The 24,310-nt window shown below is 48.9% G+C and overlaps 1 protein-coding gene across 1 annotated transcript in view; it reads left to right on the forward strand.

Annotated features, from left to right (window-relative positions):
* The window catches only part of MARCHF2 (membrane associated ring-CH-type finger 2), a 90,781-nt gene that overhangs the window by 59,834 nt on the left and 6,637 nt on the right, over window positions 1–24,310 (forward strand). Inside the window, exon 4 of the mRNA XM_073324472.2 lies at window positions 18,312–18,521. Within this exon, the coding sequence (XP_073180573.1) occupies window positions 18,312–18,521 (210 nt within the window). The remainder of the gene's footprint in view (window positions 1–18,311; window positions 18,522–24,310) is intronic.

Below are 24,310 nucleotides of genomic sequence, written 5' to 3' on the forward strand. Positions count from 1 at the left end.
TGGGCCACTTGGCACATTTCTCAGGAGGGGGTGCTAGAGGTTCTGCGCATAGGGACCTCAAGAAGGGGCAGTACCTGGACTCTGCTGAGACTCTGAAAGCTTAAAATGCCCAGGGATCCAGCAGCTAAATCCCCTCACACCAGTTTGGGTTACGGCCAAGTGGGAGCACTGTACTGGAACTGTAACAGGTAGAGGATTTTACATTCTCTTATTTTCTTTTTAATGTCAGTAGCATCCAGTCAGGTTTGGAAACACTGCAGCCTCCTCCTCTGGTTCTCTGCCATGTTCCTTTCCAGTTCTTGCTGACTTCTTCCAAGAGAAAATTAACAAAATACAATGTGACCTTCCCGTCCTACAACTCTGTCATCCTCCACAGATGCCGAAGTTTCTTGTCTGCTGTCCTCCTCTAGCCCCTCCACTTGCCCCAGAGACCTCTCCCCTCCCATCCTGATCACCCTTGCACCTATTCTCATCCATTCCCTTACTCTCCTCTCTCTCCTCTGCCTCTTTCCCCTCACAGTACAAGCACGCTTTAGTCTCTCCCAAAAAACAAAACAAAAATCTTTCCCTTGACCCTACTTGCCTCTCCATCTTCCTTCTCCCTTTCATCCCTAAGACCTTTGAACACACTTGATAATTGTTGCCTGGTGTTCCTCTTTTCCACTTCCTCTCCAATTTATTTCACTGAAATTGCTCTTACCAAAGTCTCTGATAATCAATTCCAAGCTAAAGTTCAGAACCAGTACTTCATCCTCATTCTCCATGACCTGGCTGCTGACTATGACGCCATCAACCATGCTCCTCTTCTTGAAATCTTGTTCTCACATGGCTTAGAATCACAGAATATTAGGGTTGGAAGAGACCTCAGGAGGTCATCTAGTCCAATCTCCTGCTCAAAGCAGGACCAACACTAACTATATCTCGTCAGCCAAGGCTTTGTCAAGTCGGGCCTTAAAAACCTCTAAGGGTGGAGATTCCACCACCTCCCTAGGTAACCCATTCTAGTGCTTCACTACCCTCCTAGCCCTGGTCTACACTAGGAGTTGAGGTCGAATTTAGCAGTGTTAAATCGATTTAACCCTGTACCCGTCCACATGACGAAGCCCTTTTTTTCAACTTAAAGGGCTCTTAAAATCTATTTCCATACTCCACCCCCGACAAGGGGATTAGCGCTGAAATCGGCCTTGCTGGGTTGAATTTGGGGTACTGTGGATGCAATTAGACAGTATTGGTCTCCGGGAGCTATTCCAGAGTGCTCCATTGTGACCTCTCTGGACAGCGCTCTCAAGTCAGATGCACTGGCCAGGTAGACAGGAAAAAGCCTGCGAACTTTTGAATTTCATTTCCTGTTTGGCCAGCATGGTGAGCTGCAGGTGAGTGCAGAGCTCATCAGCAGAGGTGACCATGATGGAGTCCCAGAATCGCAAAAGAGCTCCAGCATGGACCGAACGGGAGGTACGGGATCTGATTGCTGTATGGGGACAGGAATCCATGCTCTATGATGAGCTGCATGCCATTTTAGGGGATTCAGCCACCACTACCCCAACCATGTTGTTTGACTCCTTCAATGGAGATGAAGGCAACACAGAAGCAGATTTTGAGGATGAGGAAGATGATGATGAGGTTGTAGAGCTCACAGCAAGCAAGCAGAGAAACCGGTTTTCCCGACAGCCAGGAACTGTTTCTCACCCTGGGCCTGGAGCCAGTACCCCCCAAACCCACCCAAGGCTGCCTTCCGGACCCGCCAGGTGGAGAAGGGACCTCTGGTGAGTGTACCTTTTAAAATATTATACATGGTTTAAAAGCAAGCATGTTTAATGATTAATTTGCCCTGGCATTCGCGGCTCCACTTTACCACTCCAGGCCAGTAGCATGTACTCGGGAATCATTGTAGAACAAAGCATTGCAGTGTATGTTTGCTGGCGTTCAAACAACATCCTCTCTTTATCTCTCTGTGCTCTCCTCAGGAGAGTGATATCATTCATGGTCACCTGGTTGAAATAGGGTGCTTTTCTTAAGGGGACATTCAGAGGTGCCTGTTCCTGCTGGGCTGTTTGCCTGTGACTGAACAGAAATGTTCCCTGCTGTTAGCCACGTGGAGGGGCTAGCCACGTGGAGGGGCTAGCCACATGCTGTGGGGAAGCAAAATGCGATCTTGGAACGAAAGCACATGTGCTATGTATGTAATGTTAACAGCAAGGTTTACCGTGAAAGAGTGTACCCATTGTTCTATAAAATGTCTTTTTAAATACCACTGTCCCTTTTTTTCTCTCCACCAGCTGCATGTGTTTCAAGTATCACAGGATCTTCTCCTTCCCAGAGACTAGCGAAGATCAGAAGGCAAAAAAAATGCACTCACGATGAAATGTTCTCTGAGCTCATGCTGTCCTCCCACACTGACAAAGCACAGACGAATGCGTGGAGGGAGACAATGTCAGAGTGCAGGAAAGCACAAAATGACCGGGAGGAGAGGTAGCGGGCTGAAGAGAGGGCTGAAGCTGAAAGTGGCGGCAGCATGATGAGAGGAGGCAGAATTCAATGCTGAGGCTGCTGGAAGATGAAACTAATATGCTCCAGCATATGGTTGAGCTGCAGGAAAGGCAGCAGGAGCACAGACCACTGCTACAGCCCCTGTGTAACCAACCGCCCTCCTCCCCAAGTTCCATAGCCGCCTCACCCAGATGCCCAAGAACGTGGTGGGGGGGCCTCCAGCCACCCAGCCACTCCACCCTAGAGGATTGCCCAAGCAACAGAAGGCTGGCATTCAATAAGTTTTAAACTTTTAAAGTGCTGTGGCCTTGTCCTTCCCTCCTCCACCACCCCTCCTGGGCTACCTTAATAGTTATCCCCCTATTTGTGTGATGAATGAATAAAGAATGCATGAATGTGAAGCAACAATGACTTTATTGCCTCTGCAAGCGGTGATTGAAGGGAGGAGGGGCGGGTGGTTAGCTTACAGGGAAGTAGAGTGAACCAAGGGGCGGGGGGTTTCATCAAGGAGAAACAAACAGAACTTTCACACTGTAGCCTGGCCAGTCATGAAACTGGTTTTCAAAGCTTCTCTGATGCGTACCGCGCCCTCCTGTGCTCTTCTAACCGCCCTGGTGTCTGGCTGTGCGTAACCAGCAGCCTGGCGATTTGCCTCAACCTCCCACCCCGCCATAAACGTCTCCCCCTTACTCTCACAGATATTGTGGAGCGCACAGCAAGCAGTAATAACAGTGGGAATATTGGTTTTGCTGAGGTCTAACCGAGTCAGTAAACTGCGCCAGCGTGCTTTTAAACGTCCAGATGCACATTCTACCACCATTCTGCACTTGCTCAGCCTGTAGCTGAACAGCTCCTGACTACTGTCCAGGCTGCCTGTGTATGGCTTCATGAGTCATGGCATTAAGGGGTAGGCTGGGTCCCCAAGGATAACTATAGGCATTTCAACATGCCCAACAGTTATTTTCTGGTCTGGGAATAAAGTCCCTTGCTGCAGCTTTTGAAACAGACCACAGTTCCTGAAGATGCGAGCGTCATGTACCTTTCCCGGCCATCCCACGTTGATATTGGTGAAACGTCCCTTGTGATCCACCAGAGCTTGCAGCACTATCGAAAAGTACCCCTTGCAGTTTATGTACTCGGCGGCTTGGTGCTCCGGTGCCAAGATAGGGATATGGGTTCCGTCTATAGCCCCACCACAGTTATGGAATCCCATTGCAGCAAAGCCATCCACTATGACCTGCACATTTCCCAGGGTCACTACCCTTGATAGCAGATCTTTGATTGCGTTGGCTACTTGGATCACAGCAGCCCCCACAGTAGATTTGCCCACTCCAAATTGATTCCCAACTGACCGGTAGCTGTCTGGCGTTGCAAGCTTCCACAGGGTTATTGCCACTTGCTTCTCAACTGTAAGGGCTGCTCTCATCTTGGTATTCTTGCGCCTCAGGGCAGGGGAAAGCAAGTCACAAAGTTCCATGAAAGTGCCCTTACGCATGCGAAAGTTTCGCAGCCACTGGGAATCGTCCCAGACCCGCAACACAGTGCGGTCCCACCAGTCTGTGCTTGTTTCCCGAGCCCAGAATCGGCGTTCCACAGCATGAACCTGCCCCATTAGCACCATGATGCCCACATTGCCAGGGCCCATGCTTTGAGAGAAGTCTGTGTCCATGTCCTCATCACTCTCGTCACCGCGCTGACGTCGCCTACTCGCCCGGTTTCACTTTGCCAGGTTCTGGTACTGCATATACTGCTGGATAATGCGTGTGGTGTTTAATGTGCTCCTAATTGCTAAAGTGACCTGAGTGGGCTCCAGGCTTGCTGTGGTATGGCGTCTGCACAGAAAAAAGGCACGGAACAATTGTCCCCCATTGCCCTGACGGAGAATTCAAATGGGCGGCGGAGATTGCGGGAACTGTGGGATAGCTACCCACAGTGCAACCCTCCGGAAGTAGACGGTTGCCTCGGTATTGTGGACACACTCCGCCGACTACATGCACTTAGAGCATTTGTGTGGGGACACACAATCAACTGCATAAAAACGCTTTCTACAAAACCGACTTCTATAAATTCGACCTAATTTCATAGTGTAGACATACCCCTAGTGAAATACTGTTTCCTAATGTCCAACCTAGACCTCCCCCACTGCAACTTGAGATCATTACTACTTGTTCTGTCATCTGCCACCACTGAGAACAGCGTACCTTCATCCTCTTTGGAACCCCCTTTCAGGTAATTGAAGGCTGCTATCCAATCCCCCCTCACTCTTCTCTTCTGCAGATTAAATAACCACAGTTCCCTCAGCCTCTCCCCGTAAGTCATGTGCCCCAGCCCCCTAATAATTTTCGGTGCCCTCCGCTGGATTCTCTCCAATTTGTCCACATCCCTTCTGTACTGGGGGGACCAAGCCTGGATGCAATACTCCAGGTGTGGCCTCACCAGTGTCGAATAGAGAGGAATAATCACATCCCTCGATCTGCTGGCAATGCTCCTACTAATACAGCCCAATATGCCATTGCCTTCTTGGCAACAAGGGCACACAGCTGACTCATATCCAGCTTCTCATTCACTGTAATCCCCAGGTCCTTTTCTGCAGAACTGCTTAGCCAGCCTGTAGCAGTGCATGGGATTCTTCCTTCCTAAGTGCAGAACTCTTTACTTGTCCTTGTTGCACCTCATCAGATTTCTTTTGGCCCAATTCTCCAATTTGTCTAGGTCACTGTGGACCTTATCCCTACTCTCCAGCGTATCTACCTCTAGCCCCATCTTAGTGTCATCTGCAAACTTCCTGAGGGTTCAATTAATCCCATCATCCAGATCATTAATAAAGATGTTGGACAAAACCAGCCCCAGGACCGACCCCGGAGCACTCCGCTTGATACCAGCTGCCAACTAGACATCGAGCCATTGATCACTACCCGTTGAGCCCAACAATTTAGCCGGCTTTCTATCCACCTTTTAGTCCATTCATCCAATCCATACTACTTTAACTTGCTGGCAAGAATACTGTGGGAGACCATATCAAAAGCTTTGCTAAAATCAAGATATATCACATCCAGCACTTCTGTGACTCTGTCCTCTCCTAGTTCTCCTGCCTCTCGCTGCTCCTTTGGTATGTCCTTTGAAAGATCCTTTTAAGGATTTTTAACAGAGTAATTAACCATTGGAACAACCTGTCAAAGATCATGGTGGATCCTCCATTACTGCCAATTTTTAAATCAAGATTGTATGTTTTTCTTAAAGATCTTCTCTAGGGATTATTTTGGGGAAGTTCTCTGGCCTGTGCTATATAAGAGGTTAGACTAGATGATCATAATGGTCCCTTCTGGCCTTGCAATCTGTGACTCTCCTCATCTCCTTCTCACCATCAACAACAATTTTCTCTGGGGGGATTCCATGGGGCTCTGTCCTTGGTCCCCTTCTCTTCTCTCGACACCTTATCTCTGGACAAACTATGATGAAATAACTGGTTCTGTGGATGAGGGGAAAGCAGTGGACGTGTTATTCCTCGACTTTAGCAAAGCTTTTGACATGGTCTCCCACAGTATTCTTGTCAGCAAGTTAAAGAAGTATGGGCTGGATGAATGGACTATATGGTGGATAGAAAGTTGGCTAGATTGTCGGGCTCAATGGGTAGTGATCAATGGCTCCATGTCTAGTTGGTAGCCAGTATCAAGTAGAGTGCCCCAAAGGTTGGTCCTGGGGCCGGTTTTGTTCAATATCTTCATTAATGATCTGGAGGATGGTGTGGATTGCACCCTCAGCAAGTTTGCGGATGACACTAAACTGGGAGGAGTGGTAGATACGCTGGAGGGTAGGGATAGGATACAGAGGGACCTACTCTAGACAAATTGGAGGATTGGGCCAAAAGAAATCTGATGAGGTTCAACAAGGACAAGTGCAGAGTCCTGCACTTAGGACGGAAGAATCCAATGCACCGCTACAGACTAGGGACCGAATGGCTAGGCAGCAGTTCTGCAGAGAAGGACGTAGGGATGACAGTGGACGAGAAGCTGGATATGAATCAACAGTGTGCCCTTGTTGCCAAGAAGGCCAATGGCATTTTGGGATCTGTATAAGTAGGGGCATTGCCAGCAGATCGAGGGATGTGATCATTCCCCTCTATTCGACATTGGTGAGGCCTCATCTGGAGTACTGTGTTCAGTTTTGGGCCCCACACTACAAGAAGGATGTGGATAAATTGGAGAGAGTCCAGCGAAGGGCAACAAAAATGATTAGGGGTCTAGAACACATGACTTATGAGGAGAGGCTGAGGGAACTGGGATTGTTTAGTCTGTGGAAGAGAAGAACGAGGGCGGATTTGATAGCTGCTTTTAACTACCTGAAAGGTGGATCCAAAGAGGATGGATCTAGACTATTCTCAGTGATAGCAGATGACAGGACAAGGAGTCTCAGGTTGCAGTGGGGGAGATTTAGGTTGGATATTAGGAAAAACTTTTTCACTAGGAGGGTGGTGAAGCACTGGAATGCGTTACCTGGGGAGGTGGTGGAATCCCCTTCCTTGGAAGTGTTTAAGGTCAGGCTTGACAAAGCCCTGGCTGGGATGATTTAGTTGGGATTGGTCCTGCTCTGGGCAGGGGGTTGGACTAGATGGCCTCCAGAGGTCCCTTCCAACTCTGTTATTCTGTGATTCTAATCTCAACCACCAATACAAATTCAGTTACCATCTCTATGCTGATGACATGCAAATCTACCTCTCTACATGAGGCCTGTCTCCTTCTGTCCAAACTGAAATCTCAGTCTGTCTCACCGATATCTCCTGGATGTCTAGCCATCATTCAAGCTCAATATGACTAAAACAGAGCTTCTAATATCCTCACCACTCCCCAGTATCTCCTTTCTGTCACTCCTGCCTGTCACTCAGACCTCTAACCAGGATGTCATCTTCAACTCAGACCTCTCTCTAGATCCTCACATCCAGATTACATCTAAACCTTGCTGATTCTTTCTTCATAACATCTCTAAGATACAGCCTCTCCCAAGGGCGGCAGGGCCTTCCCAAAAGCAGGGGGACCAGGGGGGTCATCCCCCGAAGTCCCACCCCTGCCCCTGGCCAAGCTGGAAGCCGAAGAGGGGACGAGGCGCCCGCCCAGGGTGGGGCCGAAAGCAGCCCCCTGTTCCCACCCCTCAGGCTCCATGCCCAGGGCAGGTGCAAGGACCCAGGCTCCCCACAGCTGCCCCTGTGGCAGCTCTTACCCCGACCCAGCTCCGGCCTCGGAGCCACAGCCCAGCCATGGTAAGAGCCACGGGGGCAGCTATAGAGGGCCGCCGTGTGGACCCTCCATCTGCCCAGAGTGGGCAACCCAGGGGGTGGGGACATGGGCTGGGAGGGACTGCTCAGGCCCCCCGCACCATAGGCAGGTGGAGGGTCTGCCACAGCTCCCCACACCTGTGGGCAATTGGCGTGTGGACCCTCCACCTCCACCTGCCCTAGGATGAGCAGGGGGCTGATTTAGACTCTACCCCACAACTCCCACAACTGCCCAGGCTGGCCTCCACCAGCTGCTGGCCTGGCCGGGGGGTGTGGCCTTTGGGGGAAGAGGAGGGGAAGGAGGCGACCTCTGCCCTGGCAAAAGTGGATGGGCCATGCCCCTCCCTTTCCAGCTCCCGCCTTGTGCCAGTGGCCTTTCCCCTTCATCCACAAAGCTAAAACTCTGACCCAAACTCTCATGGTCTAGGAGGGGGGACTGAAGCCCAGCCCCACCCCAGCCACCGCCACCGCCCTGGGTGCGGGAAGGGGCCAAAGCTAAAGCCCAAGGGCTTCTGCTCTGGGCAGGGGGAATGTAACCTTAGCCTCTCTTCCCAGAGCTAAAGCCCTCAGGCCATTCGCCTTCGGCCCCAGGCCCCAGCAAGTCTAACACCAGCCTTGGCGACTCCATTAAAATGGGATCTTGACCTACTTTGGGTTCCTGACCCACAGTTTGAGAAACCCTGTACTAGAGCAATGTATAAAACATTCAATTTTCGAATACCTGGAGGATGAAGGGGTAATCACTAGCACCAGTATGGATTTACCAAGAACAAATCATGCCAAACCAGCTTGATTTCCTTCCTTGACAGGATAACTAGTTTGGAGAATGGGGGAATGCGGACTTCATCACGGCTTTTGACGCAGTCCCACATGACATTCTGATAAGTAAGCTGGAGAAATGCGAGCTTGGCAGACCTACCATTAAAAAAGCTTTAGCAAAGCTTTTGACACGGTCTCCCACAGTATTCTTGTCAGCAAGTTAAGGAAGTATGGGCTGGATGAATGCACTACAAGGTGGGTAGAAAGCTGGCTAGATTGTCGGGCTCAACGGGTAGTGATCAATGGCTCCATATCTAGTTGGCAGCCAGTATCAAGTGGAGTACCCCAGGGGTCGGTCCTGGGGCCAGTTTTGTTCAATATCTTCATAAATGATCTGGAGGATGGTGTGGATTGCACTCTCAGCAAATTTGCGGATGATACTAAACTGGGAGGAGTGGTAGATACGCTGGAGGGGAGGGATAGGATACAGAGGGACCTAGACAAATTGGAGGATTGGGCCAAAAGAAATCTGATGAGGTTCAATAAGGATAAGTGCAGGGTCCTGCACTTGGGACGGAAGAACCCAATGCACAGCTACAGACTAGGGACCGAATGGCTAGGCAGCAGTTCTGCGGAAAAGGACCTAGGGGTGACAGTGGACGAGAAGCTGGATATGAGTCAGCAGTGTGCCCTTGTTGCCAAGAAGGCCAATGGCATTTTGGGCTGTATAAGTAGGGGCATAGCGAGCAGATCGAGGGACGTGATCGTTCCCCTCTATTCAACATTAGTGAGGCCTCATCTGGAGTACTGTGTCCAGTTTTGGGCCCCACACTTCAAGAAGGATGTGGATAAATTGGAGAGAGTCCAGCGAAGGGCAACAAAAATGATTAGGGGACTGGAACACATGAGTTATGAGGAGAGGCTGAGGGAGCTGGGATTGTTTAGCCTGCAGAAGAGAAGAATGAGGGGGGATTTGATAGCTGCTTTCAACTACCTGAAAGGGGGTTCCAAAGAGGATGGCTCTAGACTGTTCTTAATGGTAGCAGATGACAGAACGAGGAGTAATGGTCTCAAGTTGCAGTGGGGGAGGTTTAGATTGGATATTAGGAAAAACTTTTTCACTAAGAGGGTGGTGAAACACTGGAATGCGTTACCTAGGGCGGTGGTAGAATCTCCTTCCTTAGAGGTTTTTAAGGTCAGGCTTGACAAAGCCCTGGCTGGGATGATTTAACTGGGAATTGGTCCTGCTTTGACCAGGGGGTTGGAATAGATGACCTTCTGGGGTCCCTTCCAACCCTGATATTCTATGATTCTATGATTCTAAATGGATACATAACTGGTTAAAAAACTGCAAACAGAGTAACTATTAATGGAATAAGAAAAGGAGGACTTGTGGTACCTTAGAGACTAACAAATTTATTTGAGCATAAGCTTTCGTGCATCCGACAGACTAACACGGCTGCTACTCTGAAACCTGTATTAATGGAATGATGTCAGATTGGAGGGAGGCCTGAAGTGCGGTTCTACAGGGATCTGTTTTGGGTCTGGTGTTATTAATCTTTATTAATGACCTGGAGGTAGGAATAGAGAGCAGACTGATCAAGTTTGCAGATGACACAAATCTGGGTGGGGCTGCCAACACTTTGGAGAATAGAGCTAAGATACCGAGGGTTCTTGATAAATTGGAGAACTGGGCTATAGACAACACAATGAAATCCAACAAAGACAAATATAAGGTGCTACACTGAGAAAAAAAAACCAAATGCACAAATACAGAGTGGGGGACAACTGGCTTGGCAGCAGCACTGTTGAGAAGGATCTGGGAGTTGTGGTGAATCACAACCTCAACATGAATCAGCAGTTCGATGCTGTTGCAAAAAAAAAAAAAAAAAAAAGGCAAATGCAATTTTAGGTTGCATTAACAGAGGCGTAGCATGCAAGTCACGGGAAGTGAGAGTACTGCTCTACTCGGTGCTGGTTAGGCTTCAGCTGGAATACGGTGTCTAATTTTGGTCACCAATGTATAGAAAGTATGTGGAGAAATTGGAAAGGATCCAGAGGTGAACAACAATGATGATCAAAGGGATGGAATGCAAGCCATACGAGCAAAGGCTGAAGGAAGTTGGTACGTTTAGTTTGGAAAAGAGGAAATTGAGGGGGGACATGGTAGCAGTCTTCAAATACTTGAAAGGCTGTGTCATGGAGTCCCCGGGCGATGCTCTGGAACTGCTCCCTACGAAGCCAGTCAGGACTCTGGGGAAGTCTCCTTTCTGTGAGCAGACTGTCTTCAGGACACACAGCTCACACAACTTCCACCTTCCTGGGTCTGACCTCAGAGCATTCAGCATCCTCTGCCCCTCCGTGTGCTTCCCACAGCAACTCCACCCAGGCGGGGTCCTGGGGAAGCCAGAGGGTCCTGCCCCCCAACTTCGCAGTCAGACGTGACTCTCAGCCAGCCAGTAAAACAGAGGTTTATTATACCACAGGAACATGGTCTAAAACAGAACTTGGAGGTGCAGAGAACAGGATCCCTCAGCCAGGTCCATTTTGGGGGGCAGTGAGCCAGACAACTGCGTCTCCATGTCCCCAGCCAGCCCCAAAATGAAACTCTCTCCAGCCCCTCCTACTCTGGGCTTTGTCCCTTTCCCGGGCCAGGAGGTCACCTGATTCCTTTGTTCTCCAACCGTTTAGCTCTCACCTTGCAGGGGGGAAGGGCCAGGCCATCAGTTGCCAGGAAACAGGATGTTGGCCATTCTCTGGGTCCAGACCCCTGCACACACCTGCCCTCTAGGGCTCTGCAACAATCATACACCCTTATCCCACTGCCTAGATACTTAAGAACTGCATAGGGGAAACTGAGGCACCCCCACAATATTCAGAGGAAACATTAGGAACAGTCCCGCTTTGTCACAGGCTGCCATAAAAAAGATGGAGAAATGTTCTCTTTTGCCACACAGGGCAGGACAAGAGGCAACAGGTTCAAACTACAGCCCAGCAGATTCAGATTAAATCTCAGGGAACCTCAGTCGCTGGCTTTTCTCTGCTGTATAGACATGTCCTGTGAACTCGACTATTGCAACATCTTTTTCTCTGGCCTTGACAAATGCAATCTTGCCTCATTCACATCTATTCAGAATGCTGCTGCAAAGATCATTCTCCTAGACTGTTGCTTTGGCTGTGTCTCCCCTCCTTTTGCATCCGTCAGTTGGCTTCCCCTTCTCTATCACATCAAACATAAACTGCTTGTCTTCACATTCAATGCCCTTCACAGCCTGTCCCCACCCTACCTATTATCTCTATTGTAACCTCTGTTTCCCATGGGAGCTCCTTCTGCAATGGATTCCTGGGTACCCACTGCTGCAGAGGCAGACTGAGCCGACAGGGCAGTGGTTAGGCACCCCACGTGTACAGGTTGAGGACATTGCAAACAGGGCTGGTGATTTGCTAAGAGAAGGGGAAATGAGAGTGGAATAAATACAAAAGAGCCACTTAAACTGACAGCTGCTTAGAGAAGTGGTTTGCACTAATCCATTTATGTCTCCCTGTTCTTCAGAAGTGGTTTAAGAGGATTATGGCTCAATAGCCCACTTCTCACCCAGTCCATCACCACCACCCTGCAAGCCATCAGACCTCCATGTGCTGCCGAGTTAGGAGCATGCAGGTCCTTGCTGGTTGGACAGGTCCGGGCATGTCTCTTGGGCACTGGCATCGGTCAGAGAGGGGAGCCCCAGAAGCAGGCCTTTTCTTGCTCTGCCCTCTTGGTGCAGCTGTGCCGCGGCTTCGGGCCATGCGATAGCAGTGAGCTGCAGCTCTCTGTCCCCTGCCTCTCTCTGCTGGAGTACTCGGCCTGCAGCAAAGCTGCTTCCTCCTCCTCGGCACTGCTTGGCCAGGCTCCGGCAGTGACGCTCTCACTCTTCCCTCTTCTTGGGGTATTTTGTTGCTCACCGCGCTACACAAGGTGGGATCCTGCTCATTGCCCTCCCCCTTTGAAGTGTGCTTCACTGGGCCATACTGCAGCCACTGGCTTCCTTCAATACATTTCTTCACTGAGTGGCACCAAGCAATGCTACAAGCCCAATTCCTGTCATGTGGAGCTGGGTGTTCCATGAGAGGAGACTGCAGTTTTGTTTCAGTTCCAGCTGAAGGCATTTCCACCTACTGGGGAGGGAGTAGCTTTGCTCCAGGCCGAGACCTCCAGCAGAGAGAGGCAGGGGACAGAGAGCTGCAGCTCACCGCTATCGCATGGCCCGGAGCCGCGGCACAGCTGCACCAAGAGGGCAGAGCAAGAAAAGGCCTGCTTCTGGGGCTCCCCTCTCTGACCGATGCCAGTGCCCAAGAGACGTGCCAGGACCCCTCAGACTGCACGCTCCTAACACAGCAGCACATGGAGGTCCGATGGCTTGCAGGGTGGTGGTGATGGACTGGGTGAGAAGTGGGCTATTGAGCCATAATCCTCTTAAACTACTTCTGTAGAACAGGGAGACATAAATGGATTAGTGCAAACCACTTCTCTAAGCAGCTGTTGATTTAAGTGGCTCTGTAGTATTTATTCCACTCTCATTTCCCCTTCTCTTAGCAGATCACCAGCCCTGTTTGCAATGTCCTCAACCTGTACATGTGGGGTGCCTAACCACTGCCGTGTCGGCTCAGTCTGCCTCTGCAGCAGTGGGTACCCAGGAATCCATTGCAGAAGGCGCTCCCTCTGGAGTCAGAGGTTACGTTAGCTTAAACTGCCCTTACCCTGCACTGAATGTTTAATTATAGCGTCACCTACAGCATAACTGCTTTTTGCGACTCTCTTATTCCCAGTGAACTCACCCCACTGCAATCCCCTCTGCTACAGTTCTTATGCCTGGATGGCCACTGGCTCTCTTGGGGTGTCTTCCCTTCCCAGTACTGTGACTCTCTCTCTGGTGCTCTGTCGGTTGGTTTGGTCTCTTGTTTTGCTGTTTGTTTTAATAATTTTTGAATGAGAAGAAACCCAACAGTTCTGGAGCATGGACCTGTTATACCAATAAAATAAAAACCAGCAGGATCTTATTAAAGGGGAAAAGGCAAAATGCCACATTTATTGTGAACACAGAAAGAATCATAGTAAGCAGTTAGTTATAGCTCTAACATTCCATTCAATTTCATATTTATTCACACATTCATTCATACACACACACACACAGGTTCTGCAAGGTTGTTATCATAGTTACCAGCTTTAGAGTTGCTCATGCCAAGCCACTGGCCAGGTGGCCTGGACATGAGGTGAGAGCAGGGCCTTATTAGATGCTCCTCTGATGCTCCTGGAAGTTGGTTTGCAGAATCAGACCCCAAAGTTCTCACTTTCTAGAGTCCATTTTTATAGGAATTTCTTCCTATGCCAGTCTATGGGAATTGCTTCATCATGCTGTTGCTGAATCTATCAGCAGATGGCACATTTCTGACGGCTCCATGCTGCCAGATGTTATCTTGTTCTTTGGTTCTCCCATTCTTGAGGCTGTTGCGTGGATTCCAGTCTGCCCTCCGGGTGTCCTCTGGTTATTTCCACTTGACGCCTTCTTCAGCTGATGGACACTGGATTCTTAGGCTGGCACCTCCCTGATCATTCAGTTATTATCCACACCAAGCATCCATCCACATACATCCTCTATCTCTATTTTAATCACAATTATTAAAGCGAGATGAATACAAAAGGGTGGGGAGTCTCTGGGTGCTGTTTCTGTTGTTACAGAGTATTGCTTTGAGTCTCTCTCTGTGTGAGTAGTTGTTGTTACAAGGAATTGCTTTGAGAACAGACTCTGTCTTAGAATGTACTAACACAATTAGCAGCTTGCAAGTTTCACACATAGAGGGAGAGAATCATAGAATCATAGAATATCAGGGTTGGAAGGGACCTCAGGAGGTCATCTAGTCCAACCCCCTGCTCAAAGTAGGACCAATCCCCAATTAAATCATCCCAGCCAGGGCTTCGTCAAGCCTGAGCTTAAAAACTTCTAAGGAAAGAGATTCTACCACCTCCCTAGGTAACGCATTCCACTGTTTCACCACCCTCCTAGTGAAAAAGTTTTTCCTAATATCCAACCTAAACCTTCCCCACTGCAACTTGAGACCATTACTCCTTGTCCTGTCCTCTTCTACCACTGAGAATAGTCTAGAACCATCCTCTCTGGAACCATCTCTTAGGTAGTTGAAAGCAGCTATCAAATCCCCCCTCATTCTTCTCTTCTGCAGACTAAACAATCCCAGTTCCCTCAGCCTCTCCTCATAAGTCATGTGTTCCAGACCCCTAATCATTTTTGTTGCCCTTCGCTGGACTCTCTCCAATTTATCCACATCCTTCTTGTAGTGTGGAGCCCAAAACTGGACACAGTACTCCAGATGAGGCCTCACCAATGTCAAATAGAGGGGAACGATCACGTCCCTCGATCTGCTCGCTATGCCCCTACTTATACATCCCAAAATGCCATTGGCCTTCTTGGCAACAAGGGCACACTGCTGACTCATATCCAGCTTCTCGTCCACTGTCACCCCTAGGTCCTTTTCCGCAGAACTGCTGCCTAGCCATTCGGTCCCTAGTCTGTAGCGGTGCATTGGATTCTTCCGTCCTAAGTGCAGGACCCTGCACTTATCCTTATTGAACCTCATCAGATTTCTTTAGGCCCAATCCTCCAATTTGTCTAGGTCCCTCTGTATCCTATCCCTGCCCTCCAACGTATCTACCACTTCTCCCAGTTTAGTATCATCCGCAAATTTGCTGAGAGTGCAATCCACACCATCCTCCAGATCATTAATGAAGATATTGAACAAAACCGGCCCCAGGACCGACCCCTGGGGCACTCCACTTGACACCGGCTGCCAACTAGACATGGAGCCATTGATCACTACCCGTTGAGCCCGACAATCTAGCCAACCTTCTACCCACCTTATAGTGCATTCATCCAGCCCATACTTCTTTAACTTGCTGACAAGAATACTGTGGGAGACCGTGTCAAAAGCTTTGCTAAAGTCAAGAAACAATACATCCACTGCTTTCCCTTCATCCACAGAACCAGTAATCTCATCATAGAAGGCTATTAGATTCGTCAGGCATGACCTTCCCTTGGTGAATCCATGCTGACTGTTCCTGATCACTTTCCTCTCATGTAAGTGCTTCAGGATTGATTCTTTGAGGACCTGCTCCATGATTTTTCCGGGGACTGAGGTGAGGCTGACTGGCCTGTAGTTCCCAGGATCCTCCTTCTTCCCTTTTTTAAAGATTGGCACTACATTAGCCTTTTTCCAGTCATCCGGGACTTCCCCAGTTCTCCACGAGTTTTCAAAGATAATGGCCAATGGCTCTGCAATCACAGCTGCCAATTCCTTTAGCACGCTCGGATGCAACTCATCCGGCCCCATGGACTTGTGCACGTCCAGCTTTTCTAAATAGTCCCTAACTACCTCTTTCTCCACAGAGGGCTGGCCATCTATTCCCCATGTTGTGATGCCCAGCGCAGCAGTCTGGGAGCTGACCTTGTTCGTGAAGACAGAGGCAAAAAAAGCATTGAGTACATTAGCTTTTTCCACATCCTCTGTCACTAGGTTACCTCCCTCATTCATTAAGGGGCCCACACTTTCCCACTGTTAATGAAACAGTACCAAAAACCAAGAGACCTCTTAATTAGTAATACCCTGGAATTTAAACTACGGGGAATCAAACTCATTTGTGATTCTAATACAGAACTTCTTTAATATGATCCAACAGACCAAGCAGGAATCCAAAAGCTTGGTCTGCATTACACCTCACCATAGAAACCTTAGGTATGGCTAGCACCTACAGATTCCTTCCTTCTTTTCTTTTCTTTTTCTTTATGGAAGGCTAAATATAATATAATCCTCAGAGGAGAGCAACTCCTGTTGTAAAACTTGGTGTCCAGCATAAAAATTAAGCAGCACTTTTACTAAATCAAGACCATTCTGCAAGAAACAAATAATGAGGTATCAGTATCCTCTGTCTGGAGGGAGAGAAAGAGCTGGGTTCTTACTAAAACAGCTTCCTACCTTCTGATTGGTACACTAGAAAGAGAACATTTACACAGGCTCACCCTCGTAACACAGAACAAGGGTTCATTGTGATGGAAATCACTGCATCACCAAATGCACAGAGGGAGAAAGTGAGCAAGTCTGTAAAGAAGGGAGAGTGTCCTGGCAAAGAGCATCTGTCTGGTGAGTGTCTCGCGGCCCGGAGCCCTTGCTTTGACTGGTGTCTTCGGGACTGTTGTGCAATGCGGCTGCCAATGGCTCTTCACACAATGGAAATGACATTGACTTTGAGCTTTGACAGCGTGAAACAAAGGTTTCAGCTCTTTTGCCCACAAGTTTATTTGTGGAAATAGCAAAATCCCTTCCCCAGCCAATGTGGCTGGGCTGAGATGGGGGAAAGAGCAGTTGAGTCCCTTGTGGGAGGCTTTCCCTAGTACATGGGGTCATTTTACAGCTGAGTCAGAGCTTTTGACCGAAGGTGCGCTATAAGAGAAGGTGGGTTTGAGTCGCCTTCCCCTGACTGTACTTGGTTTTCCAACGCTCAGCAGCCAGCCTGCCCTGTTCAGGCAAGAGGCTTTCAGTCCACATCCTGCGTGGTGGGGTTTTTTCTCATCCTGGTTTCCTACTTAGTTAATTCAGCAGGGATTATTCCCCCCAAGTTTGCTGCCTCTGAGGTGATGACAGCATCAAGAATATCTTATTTGGAGTTAATCATCCCCTAGACAGAAGGGTCTGGGTAAGCATCGGTAGAGTCACTGGACTGCAGGGCCTAGGAGAGGCCCAAGGTGAAGCAAAATCATGGAGATCTCTCAATTTTAAAGCTGGCAGAGAAAGGCAATTCCATTTAATGGAGGATTTTAAAATTTGGTTTAATTAGGAACAAAACCCAAAAATGTTTAGTCTTCAGATGGGAATGGCATCCCACCTCCAGGCAGTCCGCCTGGTGGGCTTTGGACCTGGGAGCCCAGGGTCCCCAACAGCCTACCAGGCAGGCTGCTGAGGACCCAGGTAGGCAAGCTGGTGGAAAACCAGGTAGGTTTCCATCAGAGCCCTGACTGAATTCCATCAGACCTTCAGCAAAATCAAACTGAGTCTGTGGTTTAGTCAGAAATTTTCTAACCAGCTCACTCTGTTTTGACTGTTGTGGCATGTTTAATATCACTCAGATTCAGCACCTTTGGAGGATGTGTTTGCTCTCTCTAATTCAGTGAAAGAAATGTCTCCTGCTGGCAAAGTGAACAGGAACTCCTGCTTCCTCTCAGCTCCCTGCCCAGGTCCCAGAGCCAGCTTGATTGGATTGCAGGCCTAAAACAAAACCTCTCAATACAAGAGATGAATCCTCACTGCTAAAGCAATGAATCCTGCATGAAGTGTTGGGCAAGAAGATGCTGGCTCATTTGCATTGTAAGATTACAGTAAGCATCACCTAGAAAGAGCTGCACTCAACTTCTAAGATGCCTTGTCTGCCAGCAGCAGCCTGCCCTTTGCTGCTGTTTGGAGAGCAGCACTCTGCTTTGAGTGCTCTTAGTCAGGTGTTCCCCTCTGCACATGCAGATGTGTTAACACCTCCCGTATGCTTGGTTAGTGTTTAAAAACATGCTCTGCATTTTTAACCAGTTTTTATGAGGCCTTGTGCATTGTTATTGTTATAAAGCACCAGGTGCATTTATAGGATGCAAATAATGAGAAGTAAACACACTATAGCTCCTATTTCGCTCCCACACGTGCGTATGTATTAGCTCTTGTGTGTCACTGCCTAATCATCTCTTTCCTCTTCTTCGTGTAGTGGCTGAAGGATCCTGGCCCTCGTAATGAGAAGAGGACCCTCTTCTGTGACATGGTGTGTTTTCTGTTCATTACTCCCCTGGCAGCAATCTCGGGCTGGCTGTGTCTTCGTGGTGCCCAGGATCACTTGCAGTTCAACAGCCGGCTGGAAGCCATTGGACTGATAGCACTTACTATTGCACTTTTTACTATCTACGTCCTTTGGACACTGGTGAGTGAACAGTGAAATGTAACAGTTGCCAAGTGCCACCCAGTACCTGAGCCCAGGGCCCTGTTACATTTAAAGTGGTTTCTCAGTTACGGGAATTGAAAGCAGAGCATCCCAGGAGGATAGTTTGTTTTCCCAGAGCTCAGTCATGGATGTGTCTGCAGTTCCTCCATAGCTGCCCAGTCCTTAGTCCATACCAAGAGGCAAATCTTTGGCTGTTCCCATTAAATACAAATAAATGAAATTTTAAAATGTAACGTGCTGAGGTCAATGACACTTGGAAATGAGTTTCTGCCAGTGCATGCTAACTCACTGCATATCATCAGGAACATCTACAGATGGACATTAGGGCAACAGCCCTTTTGGTGTAGTGTGTGCAGTGTGGAATGTAGACGTGGACAGACCAAGCCTGACATTAGCATGGGGACCGGTTTGGTTAGCAAGAATGGGGAGAGGAGTAAGAAGCCCTACTGTTCTTTGTCTTCCTGTTTTCAAATAAAAATCCCAGGATCTTGGCACTCCGGTAAAAACAATACTGTGGATAAGAACACAGGAATCTGCACTCCTGTCAGCCTGGTCAAAGGCTCTATTAAATATATCAGTGAGGTATAGTCAGGCTCTGTCCAAGAGCAGCACTGTCATGGCGAAGAGGGGAAAGGAGCACTAGTCTATAGAATGGTTTGTGGGACTCCTCTTGGAGATCAGCTGGGGTCACTGAAATTCCAGTAGGAAGCTACCAAAAGGATTTCTTAAAAGCTCTGAGAAAATGCACAGGGGCCACAAAGTGGTTTGTTTAAAAGTCAGACTCCAGCCAAGCTGGAGGAGACCTGCCCTCTTCTTCTCACTTGAGAAATTGTACCTGTAAGTCTCTTGTAGCAGAGCAGTCCTTTCTTCTTTGAGTGATTGCTCATGTCCATTCCATTGTAGGTGTGTGTGCTCGCCGCATAGGTTCATAGATATCAAGGTCAGAAGAGACCATTATGATCATCCAGTCTGACCTCCTGCACAACGCAGGCCACAGAACCTCACTCATCCACTCCTGCGATAAACCTCTCACCTATGTCTGAGCTATTGAAGTCTTCAAATCATGGTTTAAAGACTTCAAGCTGCAAAGAATCCTCCAGCAAGTGACCCGTGCCCCACACTACAGAGGAAGGCAAAAAACCCCCAGGGCCTCTTCCAGTCTGCCCTGGAAGAAAATTCCTTCCCGACCCCAAATATGGCGATCACTGATCAGCAAGATTCACCAGCCAGGTACCCAGGAAAGAATTCTCTGTAGTAACTCAGATCCCACCCCATCTAACATCCCATCACAGGCCATTGGGCCTATTTACCACCAATATTTAAAGATCAATTAATTGCCAAAATCATGTTATCCCATCTTACCATCTCCTCCATAAACTTATCGAGTTTAATCTTGAAGCCAGATAGGTCTTTTGCCCCCACTGCTTCCCTTGGAAGGCTATTCCAGAACTTCACTCCTCTGATGGTTAGAAACCTTCATCTAATTTCAAGTCTAAACTTCCCGATGGCCAGTTTATATCCATTTGTTCTTGTGTCCACATTGGTACTGAGCTTAAATAATTCCTCTCCCTCTCCGGTATTTATCCCTCTGATATATTTATAGAGAGCAATCATATCTCCTCTCAGCCTTCTTTTGGTTAGGCTAAACAAGCCAAGCTCCTTGAGTCTTCTTTCATAAGACAGGTTTTCTGTTCCTTGGATCATCCTAGTAGCCCTTCTCTGTACCTGTTCCAGTTTGAATTCATCCTTCTTAAACATGGGAGACCAGAATTGCACACAGTATTCCAGGTGAGGTCTCACCAATGCCTTGTATAACGCGACTAAGACCTCCTTATCTCGACTGGAAATACCTCGCCTGATGCATCCCAAGACCTCATTAGCTTTTTTCACGGCCATATCACATTGGCAGCTCATAGTCATCCTGTGATCAACCAATACACCAAGGTCCTTCTCCTCCTCCGTTACTTCTAATTGATGCGTCCCCAGCTTATAACTAAAATTCTTGTTATTAATCCCTAAATGCATGACCTTACACTTCTCACTATTAAATTTCATCCTATTACTATTACTCCAGTTTATAAGGTCATCCAGATCCTCCTGTATGATATCCCAGTCCTTCTCTAAATTGGCAATACCTCCCAGCTTTGTATCATCCGCAAACTTTATTAGCACAATCCCACTTTTTGTGCCGAGGTCAGTAATAAAATGATTGAATAAGATTGGTCCCAAAACCGATCCCTGAGGAACTCCACTGGTAACCTCCCTCCAGCCTGACAGTTCAACTTTCAGTATGACCCGCTGTAGTTTCCCTTTTAACCAATTCCTTATTCACCTTTCAGTTTTCATATTGATCCCCATCTTTTCCAATTTAATTAATAATTCTCCATGTGGCACCGTATCAAACGTCTTACTGAAATCTAGGTAAATTAGATCCACTGCGTTTCCTTTGTCTAAAAATGTTACTTTCTCAAAGAAGGAGATCAGGTTGGTTTGGCATGATCTACCTTTTGTAAAACTATTTTGTCCCATTTACCATTGACCTCAATGTCCTTAACTACTTTCTCCTTCAAAATTTTTTCCAAGACCTTGCATACTACAGATGTCAAACTAACAGGCCTGTAGTTACCCGGATCACCTTTTTCTCCTTTCTTAAAAATAGGAACTATATTAGCAATTCTCCAGTCATATGGTACAACCTCTGAGTTTACAGATTCATTAAAAATTCTTGCTAATGGGCTTGCAATTTCATGTGCCAATTCCTTTCATATTCTTGGATGAAGATTATCTGAGCCCCCCGGTTTAGTCCCATTAAGCTGTTCGAGTTTTGCTTCTACCTCAGATATGGTAATATCTACCTCTGAATCCTCAGTCCCATTTGTCATGCTACCATTATCCCTAAGAGCCTCATTAGCCTTATTAAAGACTGAGGCAAAGTATTTGTTTAGAGATTGGGCTGGATATTGGGCTGTAAGTTTTTTCCTCAGTGGTATCCATAGGGGACCGGCTCTGGCGCCCTCTAGAGTGGCGCACGTATGTGCTGATATAAGGGGCACTGCCAGCCCTGTCCCTCCCTCAGTTCCTTCTTACTGCCAATGTCAATGGTAGAATGCTCCCCTTGCTCTATCAGGTGGTTCTCTTTCAGTGTTCTTTGAACTTTTATTGTGTAAACAGTTGTAGACAGTTATCAGTTTCCTTATAGTGTTAGTGTATTTAGTTAGTGTATTTAGTTATTCATAGTCCCCTGAGGGACTTAGCCCAGGGACGGGGCATGCCCTGCTCCCCAGGTTTCAAGCTGTGCAATCACTGTAAGAAACCCATGCCAAGCAAAGATCCACATCTTAGTTGTTTGAAGTGTCTGGGTGAGTCCCACATTCGTGAAAAGTGCCATATTTGCAAAGGATTCAAGCCCTGGCCCAGAAAGGAGAGAGACATCAGGCACCACGCTCTCCTCATGAAGTCTGCTCTTGCACCAGCCTCAGAGCCAGCACATTCGGACTCGGTGCGAGTACTTCGGCATCGACAAGAAGTGTGCCCTCACCACTGGCTGCCTCCTGACGCCGGTCCTTGTCACCGGTACCAGCCAAAAGGCACAAGAAGCACACCAGGAGGGGACACTCCCGAGAGTCCCATAAGGACAAGGGAGAAGAGGAGCCTGGACCGAGTTGGGCCATTTCGCTGTCACTGGAGAATAGCCAGGTGGCATCCTCGCCTATTGGGCCTAGTCCATCCCGTGACCTGCCTCCTACCCCAGGGAGCGGTAGAGGCATGTGATACCTCATGGTGCTGTCCACCCTAGAACCCTTTCAAGTGGCAAAAGACATCTTCTCCCTCCTGGTGCCGCCTGCTCCTCGGAAAGAGAGGCTTAAGGACCCCTCCTACCCACCCGTTTCTGAGGGAAAGCCCTCAATGGCACCCCTGCAGAAGTCACTCCCATGGCACTATACCCCAGCCCACTTGCCAGGACCAAAGCCGCATCCCAAATCGCAGACCCACGGCTACTCAGCAGGTTCCTAGCAATCCACACATCAGTCACTGGGTCCGTCACCCAAAAGTTGCCACTTCCTGGTTCACAGGCGCTGCTCACCAGAGCCTCGGCGCTCCCCGCCCAGAGTCACAACACCGCTCTTCGGAACGACGTCAGTTGCCGGAGCCCCGGGGACAATCACCGGAGCCCTGTCACCAGAGCCAGGTCGCTGGCCACCGGAATCCAGACATCGGTTGCTGGAGCGTTGTAGACAATCTCCATGCTCCCGGTCACCGGAGCCTGCGCACCATTCCCGAAGCAGGTGGCATCGTTCTCCAGATTATTACCGGGCATATGAGCAGCACCGCTGATTGTCGGATACGCGACATGGCTCAGCAGGGTCCCGATACCACTACCCGATTGGCAGGCACAAGACCGCCAGACATAGTGGGGAAACCTACCCTACGGTAACGCCACCATGGTCACCAGAGGAAGATTGTTCCTCCTTGGGCTCTAAGAGCAAGGAGTCAATGGCCTCCAGGGATCAACTGCCACCTGCACGGCAAACAGGTTCTTCCCAGAGCCAAGCTGCAGGCATGTGGCCGCAGGGTCAGTGGCCTGGGCCCTGGCAAGTCTATAACCCATGGGCAATTCCCCAGGCTGGGGGACCTCAGTCTCAGCCCTCAGTCTCAGGGGCATTGGAAAAACCTTCGGCCTCAGTGTCTCAACCGCTCCTGGGCTCGGACATCATGTCGGTTCAAGGGGCCCAAGAACTACTTCCTCCAGTGGACGTGGTTCCCTAGGCAGGGGACATAGAACCCGCCCCTCTTCCTGGGCTGGCCGCCACCACCTCATTGCCTGATGAGGCAGTAGCTGACCTGTTGCAGACTGTGCCTCAGGATGATGTCAGAGCCCACCAGGAGCTGCTTAAACGGGTGGCAACCAACCTGGGACTGCAGGCGGAGGAGATGTCCGAACCCACGGATTCCCTATTTGATGTCTTTCGGCTGCAGCCCTGGCAAAGGGGCTCTACCCATGCACAATGGGGTAGTAAAGATTGTAAAAGCCCTGTGGCAGACCCCATCATCCCTGCCACCCATGTCTAAGTGGGCAGAGTGCAAATACTATGTTTCTGCAAAGGGTTTTGAGTACTTATATACATAGCCCTCTCCCGGGTCTCTGGTGGTCGCGGCTGCCAACTAGCACGAAAGGCAGGGGCAGTCCTACTCAACCCCCAAAAAATTAAGATGCCAAACGACTTGATCTGTAGGGCAGGAAAATTTATTCTAAAGCAAGCCTACAGCTTTACATCACAAACCACCAGGCTCTGCTCGGCAGGTATCACTTCAATGTATGGCAGTCCACAGCCAAGTTTGCTAATTCACTCCCGGAGGACGCCAAACGGAAGTTCGATGCCACACTAGAGGAAGGCAGGGCAATTGAAAGAGTCTCCCTCCAGGCTGCCTCAAACATGGCAGACTCTGCAGTGGCCATGAGAAGGACATCATGTCTTCAATCATCTAGTCTGTTGGCGGAGGTCCAACAGTCTATTCAGGACCTCCCATGCGACGGCTTGGCCCTGTTTTCTGAACAAACAGACAGCAGATTACACGGCCTAAAAGACTCAAAGGCCACTCTTTGCTCGCTGGGCCTGTACACTCCAGCCCATGCTAGAAAGAGATTTAAACCTCAGCAAATGCAGAGGTTGATGGGCCAGACCAGAGTGGAATCGTACTGCAGAAAGAGATGGGGATATAGGCGTCACCAAGGCCAATTGCCTGTTGTGGGGGCTCATTTGGGCTCG

Source organism: Lepidochelys kempii, chromosome 25 (genome assembly GCF_965140285.1).
Source record: "Lepidochelys kempii isolate rLepKem1 chromosome 25, rLepKem1.hap1, whole genome shotgun sequence".
Taxonomy (NCBI): domain Eukaryota; kingdom Metazoa; phylum Chordata; order Testudines; family Cheloniidae; genus Lepidochelys; species Lepidochelys kempii.